Genomic DNA, 23,086 nt, shown 5'->3' on the forward strand with positions numbered 1-23,086 from the left:
AAGTCAATCAATTTGTATTACCTGGCCTGCCAGAAAAGTTTCCTCCTGAAAAAGATCATTGCAATTCATTTCCCAGCACTAAAATACTAATTACATATCTATGTACATCTTTTAGCTATGGGATGCTGTAAAGGATATTTCTGTTGAGTATTTACATAATATCTGACAACTAATTGCTTCAGTAGACAGATTTTCTCGTTAACTTTAAATTAATATGTAGGGCAAGTTAAACATTACCTTGATTTTCTTCCAGCTTCCCAATTGTTTCTATCTGCTCAACAAGGTCATTTGAGTTCCACTGGCTCATGCCTATGAGTATGGCACTTTTTCCTTCCACCATCTCTTCTGTAGGAGGAAAAAGGAGAATAGAATAAATTGCAGTGACGAACAAGAGAAAAAAAGGACAGGGTAAGAACTAGTAATTGAGAGAGAAATAAACATTCATCATGGTCCCTAATGGGAATATATAACACATTAGCATATGCAGGACTCTCCAGGAAAGCTTCTTGCTTACTGATATGACCTACAGCATACCTACATGCTTCATACATTGTGTGCAGGAAAACCGTGGAAAAGAGAGGTCTGCCTGAATTTTTGCTCTTACCTTGACCAGGCAATTAAAACCAAAGTTTATAATAAATCATTTTGAGTGTTTAGAATTCTTTCCCCCCTCTTGGAAAAAAATAATAATTTTTTTTACTTTTTTTTTTTTTTTCCACTTTTACTTCAGAACATTCAAAAGGCAGAGCAAAGGAAATAAGACACACGAACCAGTTTAAGGCTTTTCAAACATGTTTTTTTTCTCTTTATCAAAGCCACCTGTGCTACACAAAGCTTTAAATTTTCATCCAGGGACACAGAGACATAATAGAATGGCACCAAGCCCACAGCACAGAGAACCACCTCTTTCTTTGGGATCCCACCCAAGGACAGGGGTGGGAAAAATGAAAGCACAAAACACAAACCATAGATATTGTCCCCCTCTCTCTTGAAGAAACCCAAAAAACCAAACAGGCCTAGAAGCTGTAGGAAAACGTTTTCCTTCAATTTAACAGCTGTTTGGCAAGAAGAGTGCATTAGTCCTTTCTGAATAAATTTACTAAAAGCATTTCAGCCTGGCTGTATACAGCCCAGAATGGTCTTTGTACCTAGGGTAAGTGCACAGAAAAAACCAACGTAAAATGAATAATCACAGTTTGTTACTTGTTCATGCACATTCAGAGAATGGGTCTAATTCTGCCCTCTCTTACTGCCCTTTGTAGAGTGAAGGGCTCTATTATGGGCTTAAACACAGAAGAATTTGGCCAGAACATTTCTGGCTAAAATTGTGTACATTTTCAAACAAAAAAAGAAACATAAGTTTGTTGGCAACCAGGCCTTGCAGTGGGCCTCTAAATGATTTAAAAATTTATGTTCTTTCATGTTCTCTCATATACACCTCTCTCATTTAGAGAGATCTTGGTACTGGGGAGGAGGAAAGCGGATCTGTCATCACCGTATCTTTCCTCTCCCTAAGTCCTACCTTTTAGAAACAAACACTCATAAAGGTCATTTGTCAGATTTATCAGAGAAGCTCGATACAGCAAAGCCCTACTGGACTTAATGCAATCTCAGTGCTCCCTGAGGCAAAGAAAATCAACAACTTAGAATAGCATTTTGCTCAGGTTTTTGTCACTTTCTCTCACAAAGGTGGCTTTATTTGAAGTTCTGTAAGGAGGGAGAGAAAGAGCCATGGGGTGGCTCTGGAGCGCCCTGAACGAGCTGGCTGAGGGCAGCTTGGTGGCACCCTGCCACAGGCACTGCAGATGGCCTGAGCTGCCCCAAGGTCATCCTGCACCTCCTGCGACCAAGTCAGCAACTGAAACCTTCGCCTAAAGCTCAGGGGCAGCTTGTCCACTGTGGGATGAGCTCCTTCTGCATCAACTGCTACCATGAAGTGAAATGAGGGAATGCAAGACAGGGCCACTGAGCTCCTCGATGTCAGCAGGAGGCAGCTCTTCTGGCCTTCTTCATGCAGTGTGCCTCCTGACAAACCTGTCTCATCCAGCAGTATTTTAGACAGCCAGCTTTGGGGTGAGGATCTGCCCCGGTACTGGCTTTAGAACTTGTATCAAGAGGATGCTAAAGAACTGTCTCTTGCAGAGAATTAGGGCTCCAAAACTGTTTGAGCATTTAGATCTAGTATTTTCTTATCACTTTTGCTGTTATGTCATTTACCAAGCTAGGCATTCCAGATGGCCTTACTGTATAGCAGAAAGATGAAATAAGATTAGACGCCAGACTCTGTTTCCCATTTCTATTGGCCTTCTGAGTTGGACAGAAAGCATTAAATGTGGTCTGGAATACAATGGTATTAAGTTCTGGGCACCAGTGCCTAGTGCACTCCAGACCCTGGCTTTATGCCCATTCAGAGGAGAGGCTGTGAATTACCCCCAAGCCTTCCCATCAGTTTCAGGACCCCTCTTCCTCTCCCAGCCTAAAGAAAACAGCTGTGTTGTTCACCAGCTTTGCTCCCTTTACTTAGCGTATTAACTATCCAGGCATGAAATTCCTCTATAAATACACATGCATGCTTTCCAAACTGGAGTTCTGCCATGCCTCTTTCCCCCAAACTAAATAATAGGAAGGGAGACCCTTAAGGACAAGCATGAGAAACTAACCTAATGCAATTGCATAACACTGCAGAATATCCACATTCAAACATTTGTAGTCTGGTGTACAGCTATGATGTTCATCAGTATCAACGGCTACTGCAAGCATTGACCACCTCTGAACACTCTGTCTCATGCCATCATCTGCTGGCACTCGTAAATTGGGTGAGCCTGCTGGTGGTCTTCAAGTTGCACTGTTCCCAGTTGTTTCAAAGCAGACTAACAAGGATAAACACATAGGCCACCCTGTAAATATCTGACCATATATACCAAATATATATACCCATATATATTTGGGTTGTTGGCAACCCAAAAACCAGCCAGACAATAAAGCCAAAATCATGTGGTAGTACACCTAAGTAAGCAAGACAGTTTCTCAACTGGAATAAACAGATGCATATAATCGAGTAAACAAGGTATCTGGTTAGTCTGAACTGGGTATCTGGACCTGTGGGTTTTCAAAGCAATTTTATGAGTTGTGGACCACTACACAAAGGGATATAAATGTGCATCTCCGCCTTCTGAAATAACATTTCAAAGCAAATTCACTTAAATGTACACAGAAGGAAGGGAAAGCGAGGAAACAATTCACCCTGAATTTTGTTATGACTTTCAACCTCAATCAAGCATCATCAATGAAAGACAGAAAAAAAAATTACAGATAAAAGGTATCCTATCTCCTTACCAGACTGCATACAAAAATGTCAAGTCTCTGCTTTTTTCTAGCACAAAATAGATTACCACATCTCTATAGTTAGTTACTTAAAGAGGCACAGAAAAGTGTCAGGAGTAGAAAGGAGTTGGTGGCTTCTGCACCCCTGGGAAGGCACAAGGACTGAACACTGCAAGCCACTGTCTGCAGTGCTGGATGTAGGTCAAACTATTTTTCATAATGGAAACCAAGAAATACTCCAAGGTGTTCTGATTTCACAGACAATCTTGACCTCCATAAACAATCTACATTTTCAAATGCAGTTTCACTTCACAGCACTGGAGTCTTCTCTTGCTGTTTGCCTCCTTTGGCAAGTAAAAACACCAGACACGGTTTATCCTTACAAAAAGTTATTTCATCCTACAGTTTCTTTATGAGAAGACAAAGGGATACAAAGTACTTCTTGTTTCCTTAGAAGGGCTCAATTTATCCTTCTTTCTGTTATTGTTCCTCTCCTTACTTCCTGCTTGCCCTCAGCTCTCATTGATTTATATTACAACTGGTTTACCTTCACGAGCTTCACTAGGGATACTGCAGCAAGGAGCTGGACACTGTGTTAATGTTATCTGCATCTAAGCAGCTGATTAGCTATGAGGATTGTATTCAGCCAAGCATACCTCTATGCCTATGAGGAGCTCACTAAAGTTTCAGGAGGAAATTGGGGGGTGGGGGCATGTCATGAAATGATAAAGTGATCGTCAATATGCAGAACAAAGCAAACACTAAAGAATTTAAGAGAAAGTCACTGCAAAGAGGGACAAATAACACCAGAAGGCAGCCCCTACTCTGACTCACTCCAGCAAACTGCAGTGTCACAATACACATTAAAAGAAACAGCCACGTCAAGCTCAGGGGTTAAAATATCAAAAATACTACAGAATATTGTGCATGTGTATTATGCGTATAGCCAAAACACTTGTACTTCAGGAGGGCTTGTAAAGTGGGAACTCACTCCCAAGACAGAGGTCTCTCTTTTTGGCAGAACCCTTAACTGCATGCCAAATTCTATCACTCACATGCTTCACCTGGGTCACCAGCCTTTGCCACTCACATCAGCCCCCCCACAGGGCCATGTGCCAGAGTCTTAAGGAACAAACAAATTATGCCCTCCATGCCTGAACTGTAGCAAAATTGGTATTGTGATTCTTGAGACTTTCCGATCCTTTGCCCAGAAATCCACAAATTCACTGAAGTCTTTCACTATTATTTAGCTATTGGACAATTTTATGTCCTGGCTAAGACAATGTCTGCTCACAGAACAGCAATGTGAAAACAAACAGTTGGCATTACAAAGAAGCTTCTCCAAACACGGTGCATATGGAACCAGTACTTAAAAAATACCATTCAAATAATTATAAGCATTGCATCTGGGTCAGTTATGTATAGTTCTTTTTGTGGTAATTGCTCCTGTTTTGCTTATTGTTAACTCACAAAATTTTCTTAACCTTCATTGGGTTTGATGGGCACTGTCACAATCAAATTAACAAGACGGTAGTGCTTCAAGTGGTTTAATTTAAAAGTTTTGTGATGGCTTTTATTTTTCTTGTTTCTTTAAAATTGCAATCATGGACTCTTCTGTTTTAGATTGAAGCTTTTAGCTTCTTAATTAACAAAGTAAGTTGTATGTAAAACATACAAAAAACTAGTGTAGCTAAAAGCCCCAAAATGTTAAGCCTAATAAAATGCAATCACTTTCAATCTCAGGAATTTCAACTGTTCTCTACCTTTAACACCCAAATATTGATGATGACAACTTCATTCATACCATAAATTTCATATATTTAATCTTTGAATTTCTTAATCTTTTTCCCTGAAATACCATCTGCAATTCACCAAAATGGGTAGAAATTCTGGATACGATGGATCTACCAGATTCATGCACGTTGTTCTACTACTCAGCTACTAGGAACATAATTTCACCAGAAAGGGTAAAAGCTTTTTTAATTGGCTATGCTGTAACCCTTGCCTCCTACTTATTTACCAAATCTGAAGTGTTTTTTTGTCTCTTCCCTCTGCCCCATCAAATGGTTTTAGAATCAATCTGAGAACGATGGGGATTATCAGTAATGTTTTATGCTTACTACTTCCTGCTGTTCCCATCCGCCCGATGGGCGTGTCGCAGGGGGTGTTTGCGTGTCTGTTTTGGAAGTCTGATAAAATGGCCAAATGGGAATGTGCAGGCTTCTTTGAGCATCTTTTCAAATCCAAGAAAAAAATGCTAGTTAAACAGTGGAATTTCATCCTCTGGACCATTTTGTGAAGATGTATTCAACTGTAACTTCCATCTTCCGTGATCAAACAGAGGTATGTTGCAGTTAACTGACAGGGTAGTTTCCTGCATCAAATATCACTAGTTAGCAACGTGTTGAGATGTAGCTGTACTTTTAAAACTGCTTATTGTTTGTGTTATGGTAGAACCTATGGATTCCAAAGAGGTTGGGAAATGCACTCAGTTTGCAAATGAGAAAAGCTTGAAGTGCAAGGCCCAAATACTCTCAAGTTTTGCATATAGCTTCACTTAAGAAGGCTGATGTTTCATCTGCAAGCAATCACGTTTTTGCAGTTCCAACGAGAAAGATGAATGCATGCAGGGGGAAAAGCCTTACAGGTTTTAGTGGGCTCTCTCTGTTTTGATGGGTCTTGTGTAGAAGAACCAGCATTCTCTTTCCTATTTCATGGATGCAGCAGTCAGGCACAACTAGTCCTTAAGTAGTAGAAACTTGAACTTTCAAGGGTATTTTGGTTGGATTTGTAATCTGGTAGAAGATCTGTATGTAGGCAGCAAATCTAACAGGCACCTTTGCAAGCGTGAAACTCTTGTTCTCTTTCAGCAAAAAGTAACCTTTTCAGAAACAAACATTTAAATCTCCTGTGATATATAACACACTCAGCAGGCTTTGCCAGCACATGCAGGAAGAGTAACACTTGAGCACAGCCCCAGTGGTCTCCGTTTTCTGCCTCCACTTCCAACTTCCAGAACAGTTATGAGAAGGGCAAGGCTAGAAGGGCAAGCAGAAACTTCAATGCATTTCCTCTTGCCTTTTTGTTAAACCAGTTTTCATATCAGCATGAAAAATTTCAAAGCAGAAATATTTCTAACTCTAGCACATTCACCAGGAGCATAAATTAAGGTGACTTTGGTTAAAGAAACAAGTCTTGGGCAATCTGTTCAGTCAGATTAACACTAGGTAAGGGCTTGTCACAGCAAATTATTAAAAGCAGCAAATTATTAATTACAGAGAAGGTTTGGGGACAAGATGGAGCTAAAAGTCACTCAGCAAGAGAAATTAAACAAAACATAGATGCATCCACAAGAAAGGAATTCTGCATTAAGAATAAAAATCAAGCTTAAAACATTGGATTTTACTCAAACTACAGTGATTTATATGTACCGTAACTGAGATGGATTTTGAACTGCATTAGGCTAGAAAGCCAACTAACTTGGATCACTACTGCTGCTCTGGAGGCAATGAATATTTTTGTAGATGAAAACCAGCAGGACAGCTTAAGTACATCCATGACTACCAACAGGTTGCTACACTTGGAAAAGAACATGTACCTGAAATTCTTTGTTCCAAGTATAATTTGTCTTCAAGGAGAGCAAGATATATATTGTTTTTCACACTCAGGATATAAATATATAGTATGCCCTATGCCTAACTCACCAACATTTTGCAGCAAGAATCATGAGCTTGTGCCTCTTGCAACTGTCAATGATGATTTTTATCTTCCATTTAAATGCTTTGAGGAGATGATGGAAAAAACCCACACTTTTTAAGTTAAATAGAATGAATGTTAATATGAATAACACTGTTTACAGAGGGGAGAATTTTCTCTGCTTACTGTAAACAAAGATCATTGTTGAAGAGCTCAATACAGTGTAGGTGGTTTGGGTAAAATATATTTTGAAATAACAAGAATAAAGACAAGTACTGCTGAAAGGCCTTCACATTTACCGTGAGTAGTCTTCATGTCACACAGTTCTCTGTGAAATCAAAGTAGCCCTCTAATTTGATCAAGGGCTGGCCCCTTACCCCTGGGCCATTGCACTTTAAAAATCTCCTAACAGGCAAAGGCTTCACAGTGCACAAGTTTGGGCTCGAGTTTTTTATCCCATTTAAATCTTTAGCATTCCACAGTTTCTCTGAAATGCAGCTTGTCCGAGAAGAATGCAACTATACATGCCGAAGCAAAAGATTCCCCCTCCTGTCCTCACGTGTTTGCTTATACCCGCCCCTCCACTGCTGAGGTGATGGCAGTAGAATACACTCAAAGTCTGAAGGACAGAGGGTGCTAGCACAGCTAAAGGCAGCTGACTCTTACTGAAAAGACCTGGACTCTTTCTGTGGCTGTCACAGAACTCGGGGCCCTGCCTGGCCCTGGGAAAGCCTTTCAGTTTTTCCTTGCCTCCAGTGCTTTGCCAGGAAACATGGGATGACCCTGCATCTTTCCTTCCATCCCTTGCCTGGTCCAACTGGGAAAAGCTTCTTACCTTGTTCACACACAGCTGGAAGTTCACATTGGGTAGGACATTTGATACACAGGGAAAATATTTTTAGTGATCATCATTTACCTGAGGAAAAGCTGCTAGCACCAAAGCAAAAAAACGTAGTAAGCCTAAAATTTCCAACACGGAAGCATAACTCCTGCTACGAACTGAGAACTTTCTGCCTAACTTGCTACATGCCACATGGAAAGCCAGAAACAAAGGAAATTTGGGCAAAAGAAAACAGTGAAATATTACTTCTCCCTTTCTCTATGGATTTCACTAAATTAAGTAGATAGCCGGGGCAGATGAATCAACAGTCAAAACATGTACAGCTGCTCCATCTCAAACACAGGTGCTTGATTCTCTGTTTACAAGGCTGTCAGCCAGAAATTTGTTTGTTTAAGGAACTGGGGTTTGACCCCAGCTGTTTTTCAGACTGCAAAAGCAGCTCACTAATGTTGCACTTTAATTGTGCCCTCTGCTGTGCCCTCTGCCTCCTACTACTTCAGGCTGTCTCTGAAGTGCAAATTACACATGGGTAGATGTAGAGTCTGGGATAGCTTCCAAACACTCCCATTAAGAAACATAGTATTCAACTCCAGCTGCACTGTGCAGAAAGTCCTTTCAGCTGCCAGGATATCAAGCACTGATGAAGCACTCTGTATAAATAACAGAAAATAGGTGAGAAATACAGGTAAGAAACGTTACAGGAAATGTAACGTTGGAGACAAGCTTGTGTATCAAGCTACCTCATTCTAGAAGGTGAAAGCTGCAGTCTCTCTCCTGGACAGGTTCTCCTCACTGCAGCATAAACTCTTGCAGTTTCTCTGGTGCTATGTTTAATCCACTGATAATGCCAATTACTTTAGCCCACACATATGCTTTCCTCTACCAAAGACAGAAGCTCCCTCATCACCCAGAGAGCTTCTGAGCATAGAAACACCTTCTGCCTCTTTTGCTAGTATCTATGCTTTTGTGCATATTTATTTTCCTGACATTTAAACACTTCATCATTCCTGAAAGGCTGTTTGGGAGAAAGCGGAGATGATACTAAATTAGGAGTAGCTGTGGACTCCCTTGAGGGTAGAGAGGCCTTAAGAGAGATGTGGATAGACAGAGAGCTAGGCAACCACCAACCGTATGAAATTTAACCAGAACAAGTGCTGGATTCTCCACCTGGCACATGGTAATCCTGGTTATACGTATAAATCGATGGATGAGAGGCTGGAGAGCAGCCCCACGGAAAGAGATCTGAGGGTTCAGGTTGATGACAAGTTGAATACAAGTCAATAGCATGCCCTGGCAGCCAAAAGTGGCAACCATGTCCTGGCGTACATCAAGCACAGCATCACTACCTGGTCGAGAGAGGTGATTGTCCCACTCTACACTGCACTGGTGTGGCCCCACCTCAAGTACTGTGTGCAGTTTTGGACGCCCTAATATAAGGACATCAAACTATTAACGTGTGCCCAGAAGAGGGCAACCAAGATGGTGAAAGGTCTCGAGGGCAATACTTATAAGGAGCAGCTGAGGTCACTTGGCTTGTTCAGCTTGGAGAAGAGAAGGCTGAGAAGGGACCTCATCGCAATCTACACCTTCCTCAAGGGGGGCAGCAGAGGGGGAGGTGCTGATCTCCTCTCTCTGGTGACCCGCAATAGGACACATGGAAATGGAATGAAGCTGCATCAGGGAAAAGTTCAGGTTGGACATTAGAAAAAGGTTCTTCACTGAGGGGGTGGCCAGCCACTGGAACAGGGTCCCCAGGGAAGTGGTCACAGCACCAAGCCTGTCAGAGTGCAAGGAGCATCTGGACAACACTCTTAGTCATATAATTTAGTTTTAGGTAGTCCTGCAAGGAGCAGGGAGTTGGACTTGATGATCCTTATGGGTCCCTTCCAGCTTGAGGTATTCTATGATTCTATGAAAGCATACATGCACAAAAATGACAGAACACCAAATCCTCCTTTCCTTTCTTTACCTCTCATAGATGCGCTATTGCTAGGGTTTGGGGTTTTTTTCCTTTTCTTTGTTAATTGCTGATGCTAATCAGATTGACAGAACAGCCTGGTCACTGTTATATAGTTTACAGGCAGCAGCACCAGAAAACAAGAAACTTCAAAAGCAAGTGCAAGAAGCCAATAGTGAGATAATCTATACTAGAGGAGGTTTTCTACCTATGCCCTACTAGTAAGATACAGGCCAGCAAACATAAGAGTTTATGTCCCCACTAGTAAGTTACGGAATATAAATGCAGTACTGTCATCCTTCAGGTAATCCAGTAACGGGTCCTTGTAAACACCATCTTTTCCTTCAAACAATTTGGAGATTTTGAAGCTTGCTGCCAGATTGGAAGGCAGGTTGGTAACATCAATTTAGTAATCTTCGCTTCTGCCTCACAAGGACTCTCTTATAATGCACGGTTCACTCCCACCTTCCATCCCATCTTTCTAAAAGCTGGTACTAAAAACTATCCACCATTTCTGCTTTTTTTTCAGAAGCACAAAAACCAGCAAAAGGCTTGTATCAGAATTCTCTTCTTCCAACTTAAAAATATATTGGAATAAGCAGATACCAATTCATGAACAAAGTAATGGCATCCTTCTTGCACTGTTTTCAAAATTGGGTTGTATTTTTCCTTCATGACTCATTAATAAGAGATGCCAAATTTCTATTGGCTGGGATCTGATGACACAAACTCACAATCTACCAGTTAGGCTAGAACGTCATCTTGGTGCTGTACAAACACATCAAAGCCAACCTCCTGCTTCACTGTCTTTACCAAAACACTTGCAAGGGAGTCAGGACTAGCACATCACTGAGAAAACCTCCACATTTGCTTCAGCGAGGCCAATGATGGACAGCAGTATGAAAACATGGGACTCTGATTCTTTTCTTCTGCCTTACATATTTAAACTTAAGAAGCAGCCCACTTAAAATGCCTGGCTCCCAGCATAAAGAACAGAAAAACTGAAATCTCAACCACCTCAAATAGGAATTTCCCATAAAATAATACTCTTTTTCATCCACTCTTCCAAAAATGCATGAACATCAGGAATTCCAATTACCTCTGCAAGAGGTACAGGGGAGCAGCAGCTACCAAAACAATTTCAGAAGTGCCTAGAAATTGAGAGCTTGACTATCACAACAACAGTTTTGGTAGTGGAGGGAGGGGATACACCATGCACTCCCAGCACAAAGTCCATTTCCCGAGGGAAGAGTCAGCTTCACCCTTGCTGTGGGACTTGTTATCTTTGAGTAATAACAAAGGGAGGCATGGCAGCAGGACCAATTGCTCAGATGACAAAGTGTCCATTCAGAGACCCCAAGGCTGACATCAAATGTCAAACATAGCCAGAAGGAATATGATCTGGGATCACCTCTCTATGGATCACTTCTCTATGGATTAATTAAACTATTTCTTCTCCTCACTTTATTAAAATGCAGTACTTTCAGGTTGTAACACCCAGTGAACCTGTTTTGCATAAGAAGAAGTACTAACCAAGGCAAATTAAATACCCCAAGGCCTCAACCATAGCTGGATGTCCTTGAAACATTCCAGAACAACTAACAACCAGCAGTAAGATACTGACTTAACATGTTTAAACATGCATTGCATTCGCTAGAAAGTAAATTTAATTGTAGATAGACTACTGGAATAGAACCATTTTTTCCCTAGTTCAGCCACTGATACAGTTTATGGCCCCAAGTAAGATGATTCCACTCTGTGCTGATTTCTTCAGCCTGTTGCCACCCATCTACTCAGAATGAAAGGTGACAAAGACAAGGGTGCAAAAGACATCCATTGCACCTTTGCAAAGGGTTTAGTACAATAAGGCTTTTGTACTGGCCAAAGCCTATATGTGATCATTACAAGATACTACACATAAACGATGTTATCTTTGGTTGCTTAATAGACCAATGACCTTTCCCATAGAAATGAAGGAGTCCATTTCCCCATACCACTTTTCTTCTGGAAATCTGTCTGAACAAAACTTGATTTGAAGAGCATTTTTGCAAGCTAACTACAAAGTAATCAAAACTTGGAAATACTTGTGTCGAACTCCCTTGGCACAGTGGGCAATCACCGTTTATCAACATTTCAGTCTCCTGCAAAATGTATTCTGAAGTCTGTTCTATGACTTAGCTCGAATACAGACTACGTTCAGCAAATTCCAAGTGCATTTTTTGTTCTCATTAATCTATGATCCATGCCTCAGCAACTCCAAAAATGCAGTCATCACACTGACCTTCAAAGCATTCTTGAACAATGGATGTTGACAATTCAGAAGAATATTCCATCAAGCACAGCAAGTGATCGTACTCCCAGCAACATTTTTTGTATCAAAGGAACTATCTCATCTAAAATGTGTGAATCATCATTTTAGTTCTCTTTTTAGACAAAATTTGAAGTATGAGTTGGAGCTCAAAGTTACAATTCCAGCTTCACGTGGAATTTGGAAACATCACTGAAAGCCCCAAGACAGCCGTTTTAAGCACATGGTAGGAGATCACTGAAAAGCACAAAGGCAGCGTGGAGGAAAATAAGCAGAGACTATTTTTCTTTTCTATTTCCAACTCTTGTACTCACTAAAGCTTGAGATTTCAATGCAGCTTAAACAATTAGGTATCCTATTCTCATTGAACACCCAGTGGGAACAGAGCACCATCTCTCATTCTCTTCATGCATAGATGTCTCCAATACACATTTAATTTTGATCCACATAAGCAATTTATCACATATTAAATTATTATCTCTCACTAGAAGTCTGTTATTAGAAGATTAACAATTCAGTAACAGATGTTCACTATCTATACATAGCAGTCACTTTTTATTTCAAGTAACAATTATAAAAAGGACAGCTACTGTCATTATAAGCATTTCAGACTACAGAGGCTGCTCCTGACATTAAAAAATTAGTATTTAATGAAAGCTGTATTACATACTAAATCAATATACTTTACATACAGCATTCTGTGCTCAAAAACTAGGAGTATCATGACATTTCTCCCAAATATATTTAAAATATAATATGTAAATACTATACATACACACTACACTTAGCCTCTTCCTTCCAAACTTTGGAAATCATCCTGCCATAGAAGAGTTGGGACAGTGAACAGCATTAGAAATGGAAAAATCATTGCACAGACGTTCTGATTTTAAAGTAGTTTATCCCCCCAAAAAAGAGGAATTAAGAGAATGGAGGCAGTAGACTGGGATAAGGAATATTGGGATTGTGTTCTCCATTCCAAAATCCAGTGCATTATATACAAAGTGTTCTTGCTAAAGCTCGCCACTGCAGTAGCCACACAGCTAAACAGCATTGGCTAGCACATGGAATATAGCATACTAGGTCCAGAACTGTTACTGACAAAAAATGAGGTCTATTTCAGTTGGGCCTGAGCAACTCCTGCTATGTCCTACTCTAGGCAACTGCAGAGTGAGCGAGGTTTTGGGAGGGAATATTGCATAAGCCTTTGAATCACTTCAGTTTGACAGAAAAGTAGAGAATAGTCTCAAGCATAAAGAGGAAAAGAGGCTTGATAGGAGCATGGGATGCTTTTCAAAAATGAAGATTAAGATTTCATCTTTCTAATTTGGGGGTTCTCAATTTATGTAACTTCCAGTATTTTTTATTTTCAGAGCCTGGGTACTCTGAAAAAATACTTTTTAAAACTCTCTTCAAACCAGACACCTCAAATTTATAGTACTTAAGCAGTCAGTGTTGACTTTGGTTTTCATTTGATAGGGGTTTTTCACCCAAAAAGAATCTAGACTAACTTCAGTGAACTATGAGGTTCCTTTAACATACATGAACTCCAGGGAGAGGGTATCTTTCCTCACATTTCGGAAGCGTGTGAATCTGGTGCAGTAATAAGTTACATTAGTATCATCATCTGCACTAAACAAAATGTACTAAACATACCACACATTACAAGAAGTGGTGGCACTGGATAAACTCACAGCACTTCGCAATGATCAACAATAAAAGTATTTCAAATAAATTTTGGAAGCATCAAAATATTGAAACTGGTATTGTCATGATATGACAATGTCTGCTATGAGACAACTCAATTCCAGCATCAAATCTGCCATCTGACAAAAGACACTGCACTGGCTTTAAATTACACAGCTAAATATCTGTAAGCAAGAATAGACACTATCAGTTTTAGGCAACAGCTAAAAAAGATTTATCAACAGGGAGGTTTAGAAGACTTGCATTCAGTTTGCACAGAAGTATCTGGAAACTTTAATACCTATATGTGTCTCTTGGAAAGTCCTGTAAGTAGAGAAGGCAATGGAAGACTATGCGTGGAGTCCATAGATATAATAGACTACAAACAGCAGAGACAAAGAGCTACTCTAAAGCCACAAATGCAGGAATAGCACTAGCAACATCAAGCACTTGGGTCTCTTCCAAATGGATGGGGAACCACATATCCTTAGCAATGAATGTATCACGTGGAAAATAACACACTTGCAGAAGTGCCTTCCATTGATGTTTAAACTCAGGGTTGGGGGGGGGGGGGGGGGGGCAGGAATGACACCCACTAAAACCTGAGGCAGGAAAAGATAGATATCTTGATATTAAGACATTCACAAGCCATCTTTGCAACACAGCCTTTTCTTAAAATTCATGTGCTTTTGTGAATGAGGGTCAGCATCCTCACACCTTGAGAGGCTTTTTGCTAAGCACAATAGAAATTTACATCACGCTGTTGCCTTAGAGCATAAACATGCTGAGGAGAGTTTAGACCTCCCAAACTTCCACTTTAGTTCATGAGCAGTATTTCCAAATAATATTCAAGTTGCTCAGCAGAGCATTTTAAAATTAAATTAATGAGACTAGTGGATCTATTTTCAGGAGAGGAAGGTGCAGCAAATTAAGAGCAGCTCTTAATTAGCAGAGAGCTACCACAGCCTCTTTCATGAATAAGAATCTCGAGAAAGCACATGCAGAGCCTGGCTTGAAATATATACCATAGATATCTATGGCATATAGATACTATAGATATCTATGGCTTCAGCTTTATATGAACATAGTAATACAGAAGACAGTGCCATAAGGCTCATTTTAAAGAAGGAAAAACCAATGACAAAAGTTTTTATGCAGACTAAATAAACTCAGCTGGAGAAAATGAGGCAGCTGTATTCCATGCCACCTCTTCAATCTTTAGCAAAGCTGACAGCAGGCTTTTGACTGTAACAGCTGCTATAGTTACATACTTAGGAAGCAAGGGGCAGGGGGGGAAAGCCCTCACATCCTGAATCAGAAGCCTAATGCACAGATAAAGCAATGATGAAGAAGGTATGTTTCTGATAGGTCAGATTCTCATCTGCTGGACTAGTTTAAATCCAGAACAACTGTTGAAGTCAGAGTTCATTTGAATTTAAAGTAGGTCAGAAAGTTGCTATAGGATCCCCTGTGAACAGCAGTACTATCATTTACATCTTATCACAAACATGATATCAACTGTTAAATTTGATTCTTCTGAGGAGTCCACAGAAAGCCTGAAATCACCTCACAGGTACTTCACCATCATCAACAGCTTCCTCTGAAATACCACTCTAATTTCCAGCCACCTGCCAGAAAAGATTTCTCATAGTTTAGAATTGGAAAACTGAAAACCTAGAAATAAAACGAATAGTTTTATGAGACTCAGAAAATCACTGCCCTAAAATAGACCATATGTACCCACAGTCTATCTATTTTTTACCCACTACCTCATACTGCCTCCTATAAAGAGTCCAATGCCCAAGTGTGACCAGTCTTTAAGTCAGACAATCACACCTTTGTGTCATACAGCATGATCCAATATGATCAGTTTTGCCATGTCTTCTCCCCATTATTCCCAAGTCATAACTTTAAAGTCTTTCAACTCCTGGAAAGGACACCTTGCTAACTTGATGAGGTGGTATAAGGAAAGTGTTTGCTGAATGAGAACTTGTATCAGGGCTCAAATGCTGTAGGGAACATTTCTGTCAGTCCACAGGGCATGGATAAAAGGCTTACAATTAGGTGGAAGCTTAGATATACTGGCTTTGTTTTAATTTCCAAACGTACAGATTTTACCTTGTGCTCTGCTCTGCCAGCTGCTCAAGCCAGTAGGCTCTGTGCTAAAACTAGACCTGCAAGTTGCTAGACATGTCAACAGCACATAAACTCCCCAAAAGGGCAGGAAAATAAAGAGATTAGGGTTTTTAGCACAAAATCAAGGTACCAAGAACAAAGTTAATCAAGGTAACAGGGCCATAACTATAAGTAAAACCTTAAATTTGTGTTCATACTAGTGGCTGGAGTCTAGGTTATAAAAAAAAAAAAAGAATTGGAAATGTTAATTTAGGAGTGTAAATGCAACCTAGTTTGCAGTACATGGATTCAATGAGAAGAGTTACACAGCAACTGTTAAAATAAATGCTTATAGCCTGTTTAGGAAGCAGTACACTGAACAAGGGAGGGGAGAGGCATGCAGTTTGTCAAAAACAGTATTTCCTGCTTCTGCACCACCACATGAAACCAAAACTGAAATGATTACCAGCAATGTTCCAACAGCCCCCACCAAAACACACAACAGTTTCTGTTCTTAACACACATGCATCCTTCTTCTACACTTCTACATTTATTCACCAACTTCAACAAAAAATGGCAACTTCCACAATTAGCTGCTTCAGATATGACCCCAGACTGAGACTACCTTTGGCCAGTTTCCTACTCTCATTCTGCTCTTGGACCTCCCGTTGCTAAAGCCAAATTACGCTTCTCTCATGACTACATCTGGCTGCTATTTACATCACCAGGAATCTGGAGTGGTAAACCTGCCATGCTTTAGTGGCCTGACTAGCAAAGAGTCTCACTGCAATGTCAGTACATGCTGCTGAGATCTCTCCTCATTATCAACTTTTGTTTCATGCTCTCAAGTGACAGCTATCAGGGAGTATCAGCTAACAGGACGTTAGAGGGTTTTATTATTATGTATTCACATATTGGAAGACACACATTTGAATACACCCGACTATTCCCTCAGCTTTGCTCTGCTTCAGCCTAATTTTCTAGAAAAGTCATAGTGCTAGAAACATGATGAAATTACAACAATTTCACATTATGGACCCCTTTCAGAGCAGCACCCTATACAAAAGCCTACAGGCCATTCCTTCTCAAGAAAGCACAAAACCTTGCATTCCTATCAACAGCTTGTAAGCACTTCCAAGTCTTTTCATGGTCCACCTGACAGCAGCTAGAAGATGATCGCTGTTCTTAACAGCTTCTGGTGGTACACAGACTTACAGCCCCTTCAGAAGCCCAAAGCAGTCTATCTGCAACTCAATGCAGCATTTACCCAAGTTGTAAATACACACCAGGAAAACTACTTGCTACATAGCACACAGTTCTCCTGCCCAAAGAAAAGAAAGGAAAAAACAAAAAAAACCCAACCAACCAAACAAAAAAACCCCACCAAACCAAAACAATCCACATTGAACAGCCTTGTATTTTGATTCATTGTCGTGCTGTGAAGCTGTGCAGCAGCTGTCCGCCTGCCCTTTGATGTGAATTCAGCAACAATTTTCGGTAGCTGAAGCTCTCTTCCCGCCTTCCAGCCAAGAGGCAAAGCAGCATTAACTACAGGTTTTCAGACCATGAAGCATGTAGTATTGGGTAAAGCAAAGACATTTACCTTAGCAGGACTCAATGCACATGGGGCAGCAATATCACAGTAGCAAAGTGACAAGAGAAAATGAAAGAGCTTAAAACAGTGGCAAATTCTGAATGGCAAATAAACTATAGTCTCCTGGTGATTCCTTTCAGCTTACTACTTGGAATTTGTACTGTCCACAGTTATCTTACCATGAGTATTTCAGTACATGCATTTCATGAAACCTATCCATAAGCAGCCCCGTGGAAAGAAGAGAGACTAGTATTTCCTCAGCAAAAACTCTGGAGATTGATATTTCATCCTACCCACTTCTCACTGCCAGGATCTGTGATCCCCTGCATGATACAGAACACATTTCTGTGATCCCCGAAGGCATTTTCTGCTTCACAATAACATCTCTCACTTAGTAGTGTCTCCTCCAGTCTAGAGCCTTGATACAGGCATATAGATGCTACCTCAAAATATAAGTAAGATGGCAGATAATGCAAAAAAAAAAAAAAAAAAAAAAGGAACGTCTACCAACCTGAAAGCAGTGATACCAGAATGACTCCTGTGATGACAGACTTGAGGAAAATGACTCAGCCATAAGCAATGTCCCTGGGAATGTGGACAGTACAGACCAAAGATCTGAGAATCTCAGCTCCTACCTGGTATCTTAATCCAAAGGCAGCCACCTCCCCTAAAATTTCCATGTTTTTCATTTAGCAAAGTCACAGTTCAATCAGCAACGCCAAAATGATATCCTGACTTTCTGATAGAATCGTCACGACCTCGTGCACCCCTGCACTGAGGGCAGGAAAGATCCACATTTACAGACTTGGTGTAGTCAAGTCTGATGCCTGAGGAAATGGCAGCAAGACTTCTGTGCTGGGGTAAAACACAGCAGTGTAAAGTCAACATGGGGTAAGCAGGAATCCCTATTTAGGGTTATACAAAGGAAAGAATTTAAGAAAAGTGATTAGATTAGACTGTACTGGACTTCTCTGGCAGTCCCTCATCTTTCACACACACATCTATTCTTGCATGTCATAGCTTTTAAAAATAAAAGTAAAAAACTGAAATCAGTCTTTTACGTGCAAATGTATTTGTTGGGGAGAGACTTGATTTCAGCAGCGATGTGGCTTTTCCAGTTTCTGTAACTTTTATACTCGAAACAAACTAGAATTCAAGATGCTCTCACTTTTCCTTGCTTTAAATAGTTCTGAGTGAAAATGTTCATGTTATTAATTTTAAACACAGAAATACAAGGCCAGAGTCTTCTGTCAATTGCACTAATTTGTTTCCATTGGTTCTTCTAAGTTCCTGTCAGCCTAAAATACAAAGGAGGAGGGAGCAGCCTGTTTGACAACAGCATGTAAGATTAGCTTTGTCAGGTTTCTTCTGTTCTTTTTGATGAATTAAGTAGCAGACTAAATTGGTGCACATCCACTCATTGCCAGAGAGCTCTCCTGATGCACAGCAACTATTGGCCCCGCCTGCATCTCTTCCCACAACTCTAAGAAATTCCTCTTTCTTTGTGGATACATATTTGAGAAATGAGAAAGTGCAACTCAAACACTGATTTAAGACATTACATTTTGATTTCTCCAGTTTTCTTATGCAATAAGATTTGGAAATCTGTACTAGGAATTATTTCTTCTCAAGATCAATCCAGACAGGCTGCTTTTCATAAGCTACTCACCTAGATAGCCTGCAGCACCTTTTTATAACCATGTTCTAATCCACATGTCAGCCCCAGAGCCCCAGGACACATTTTGCCCAGAAAACCACACACTACTGTTACAGCTATAGCCTTGTTCCAGTATCACTGTGTCGAGAATCCTTCTCTTGTTATTCCTCAGAAAAATTAAACACATTTCTCAATGGCTGTAGAACTTACCCTTCCCAAATAGCACTACACTCTATCATGCTTCAAGGGTCAAATATTCAACAACAGTTCTCAGACAAGCTGCGGTAGCCAACCCACAATCAGGTCAAGTTAGCTGAAGTTTCACAAGTGAGAATACAATGATTATAACATCTAAAATTACTGACTGTGACTATGAAGTGAAACTCTCCAAATGAGGCTTACAGTAGCTGTACATGTAAATGTTTTCAAATTTGGCCCTAGCTTGTAAAGAAACAATATTCAACCCCAAACCCCTACTGCTATAGCCAGTCCTGTGGACTAGACACTAGGAGAGATGCAGCAAGTCAAACTTAAGCACTGTGGTCATCAACTTATTTAACATTGTGCTTTCTCCCTACAGTGACAGCTTTTCACAGTGACAGATTCACTTCACTTTGAGTAAGCACAATGCAGAACAGCATCTTCAACACTGATTTTTCATGTGTGTCACAAAGCATTGCTTCTATCACATTACACTTCAGCTACTTAGCAGAAGCACACAATTCTGCCGTAGCTAAAGCCCCTTCCCAAAAGAGCAAAATTCCTCCCAACCAGCAAACCCAAACCAAGCTTGGAGACATGATCAACAATAATGTAAAAAGCTTTTCTGTACTGGTGAATTAATTTATTGTTTACTAGTTCTCTCAGTCCAAGGAGACTTCCATAGACTGAGATGGATTTCAAGGGCATGGATTTTTCACGAGACATGACACAAATACCTTGAGATTTTGGTTTTGCCTCCAAAACACAAGATGACTAGCTACCATTCTTATGGTTAAAAAAGCAAATAAAATATGTATCTACACACGTCACACACAGTCTCTCCCCCAAAATCTCTGTTACACATCCACATCAGCTTTGTACCTATGACCATTTACAGCACTCATAATGTGACATTAAATTCCTGTAATAATGAAGCATCCGTCCTGGGGGGTGGTGAAATCTAGGTGCAAGGATCATCTGAGTACCAGCTGCAGTGTCTGTGTGTCTACCCACTGACAAGATAAAGATTACAAGGGACAAATCAGCTTCTAACATCTGTATTTCTTTCCTCTCTGTGCAGATAGCTGGAACATCCCTGTGCTAAAAGTCGCTTTCAGATAAGATAGCTGTTTGATTCAGAACAAGGAGAAAATAATCAGTGTTCAGCAATGTATTTTCTGAAACATGCACTCCTGTGCATGCACACACACACAGAGCTCAGAGCTGTTCACTCAAAGCTCCCAAATCCCATTTCAAATAGAAATGGGTTGCTAAATCCCAGCTCAGAAATACAGATCTGAGCTGACTTCAGGCTAGGCACGAGCTGGCATTGTGACATCAGACAACATATAGTCAGGCTTTGTGCCTCAGCCTACCTATAAATTTTTGAAAAACCCCTCATTTATTTACCTTTCTGGGTCACTTATTTCTTTACTCTTCTGTGGATTGCTTCTTGATTCTCAGATGTAGAGCCCTCTACACCAGCCAAGTAGTTATTACTGTAAGCCTAGCTGTACAGGCACAGGGAAGAAAACTGCTATTAGATGCATATCTCATGTCTCAGACTTCGAAAAGGCTCTGACCTGAATACACATCTTATTAATAAAGGCAACAAATGAGGGAATTTTGTTTCCTGGAATGTACTTAAAAGTGGTTTTTTTTTTCTTTAAAAAATAAAACAAACAAAAAAAAACCCAACCAAAACCACAAAACCACCAAAACCAAAAAGGCAAGCAAGCAAAAAAAAAAAAAACCCAAAAACAAAACAAAACAAAAAAAACAACAAAAAACCCCACCAACCAACCAAACCTACTGTAGGACATCCTTTCAAATTAAGTCGGAAAGAACATCTGCCTCTCTTTTTCTGCACAGTGGCTGTAGCATACTTGTACAGCTAGGGACTCATTTCTAACTATGGTAAATCAAGAGGATGCAAGCATATTTCTGAAAGAACACAAAGTCCACAGTCAATTTCACAGATTCTAGAGATAGCAAGAACCATTAAATCATTCCACCAGACTTCCTGAATAAACTACATCAAATAGTTTCATTCTGCTCTACCTGATCAACCAAACACAAATCATTTGACTTTCACAAAAACTTTATTCCAATATCCATCTCCATTTAGAACTGCCTGATGTCAATGGACAGTTGTAGTGTTCTAAGTGAGGGTGGAATTTTGTGCAAGTTTTCAAATTCCATTTTATTTTGAAAACTTTGCTTCCCCTGTTTGATTGCGGCTGTGTCCTATGGGGGCGGGGCAGGAGGGAGGGCAATAAAACAATAATTCTAACTCTTATGTAAGCAGCTTGTCTTTCAAGTTTAAAGTTGTCAAAAATTTTATAGCTACAGTAGGCAATTTACAGAAAGGAAAATAGAAAATAAGTGGTTCACCATCAGATAAAGTCACTATCATTGTCAGAAAACCAGCAGATAAACTGAAGTCAAGGCAACCTGGATCCAAACCTGTACTTTGAATAATACACAGCAATAATCTGATTAATTATGCCTCTGCAAAAGCAGCTTGTTTAGGAAAATAATATTGCAAATTCAGCCTCACAGAAATAAATCAGTGAGTTATCAGTGAAGTTGCCTCAGAGCTTCCAAACCATTCAGAGCACAGAGCTGATCCCCCCACAAAAGCTGTTTCATTTTCACTGCCTGCCTCCTACCCTCTGCATTTTTAAAATTAACTAAAAAGCTACTGACGTAACAACTCCTTCATGCTGAATTTCAACTCAAGCTTATACCAGCATACAAGAGTCAGTTGCCAACCATTCCTGCAACAATTCCACCCACAAAGAAAATTAAAACATGCTGAAATATGAAGTTCACTGCAAGACAGCAGACATTTAATGCCAAATACTGCCTTAAAAATACCAACTGCCATTTGCAATACCACCATGCATCTCCAGACATCGAATCAGCACACAGCAATGAGACTAAAGCCAATGCAGTCCTATAAAAGAAAATTCATTTGCTGTATCATAAATATCAACAGAGGGAAAAACTGACTGACAATCTCAGCCGTGCAAATGTTTTTGTACTTAGACATCAGCTGAATGTCTGCTGACTGTGCTGTTAAAGAAGCAACCAAACTAAAAATAAAAAGCACATCCAAACCCAAGCCAAGTTTCCCATGAGACAGCTGAGTTTTCCACTTTGGATTAGGTTTACTTTAAACTAGAAAAGAAGTCTCAACAAATATTTGGGGGGAGGAGAATCCCTCTCCTTTTCATAGAATCATAGAACTGTTTGGGTTGTAAGAGACCTTTAAAGATCATCTAGTTCAACCCCTCTTGCCATGGGCAGGGACATCTTTCGCTAATTCAGGTTGCTCAAAGCCATTGGGATCGCTCTGTACTTAATGAATCCAGGTTGCTACAAAAGCCAAGGTACATGCAACAAGTTTATTCCATCACCCTGCACTCGTGACCTGCAGGTAACATGAAGACATGGGGGCAGCTCAGTCTGACCTCAATAGCCTATGCTATGAAAGATCCTACAGTTGGATTTCACAGTAATAGCAGAATTAATCCTCCCTTCCTCGTTATTCTCTTCAGAAAAGCAACAAAACATGTCAGAAAAGCATAAGGTTTGGATTCTGTCAACAAAAGCAAAAAGAGAGCCCCTGCTTCCCACTGTAGATGGGAGGTTGTGTGTGCACAGAACCTACAAACTTTACTCCCATTTTAGAACAAAACTTGGCA

At 40.2% G+C, this 23,086-nt stretch overlaps 1 protein-coding gene across 7 annotated transcripts in view; it reads right to left on the reverse strand.

Annotated features, from left to right (window-relative positions):
• The window catches only part of PITPNM3 (PITPNM family member 3), a 137,106-nt gene that overhangs the window by 83,953 nt on the left and 30,067 nt on the right, over positions 1-23,086 (reverse strand). For all 7 annotated transcript variants that reach the window (XM_049803085.1, XM_049803083.1, XM_049803079.1 and 4 more), the window contains one exon: positions 238-345. In XM_049803085.1, coding sequence (XP_049659042.1) covers positions 238-345 — 108 coding nt within the window. The remainder of the gene's footprint in view (positions 1-237; positions 346-23,086) is intronic.

The sequence above is a fragment of the Accipiter gentilis genome, chromosome 6 (assembly GCF_929443795.1).
Source record: "Accipiter gentilis chromosome 6, bAccGen1.1, whole genome shotgun sequence".
NCBI classification, from domain to species: domain Eukaryota; kingdom Metazoa; phylum Chordata; class Aves; order Accipitriformes; family Accipitridae; genus Astur; species Astur gentilis.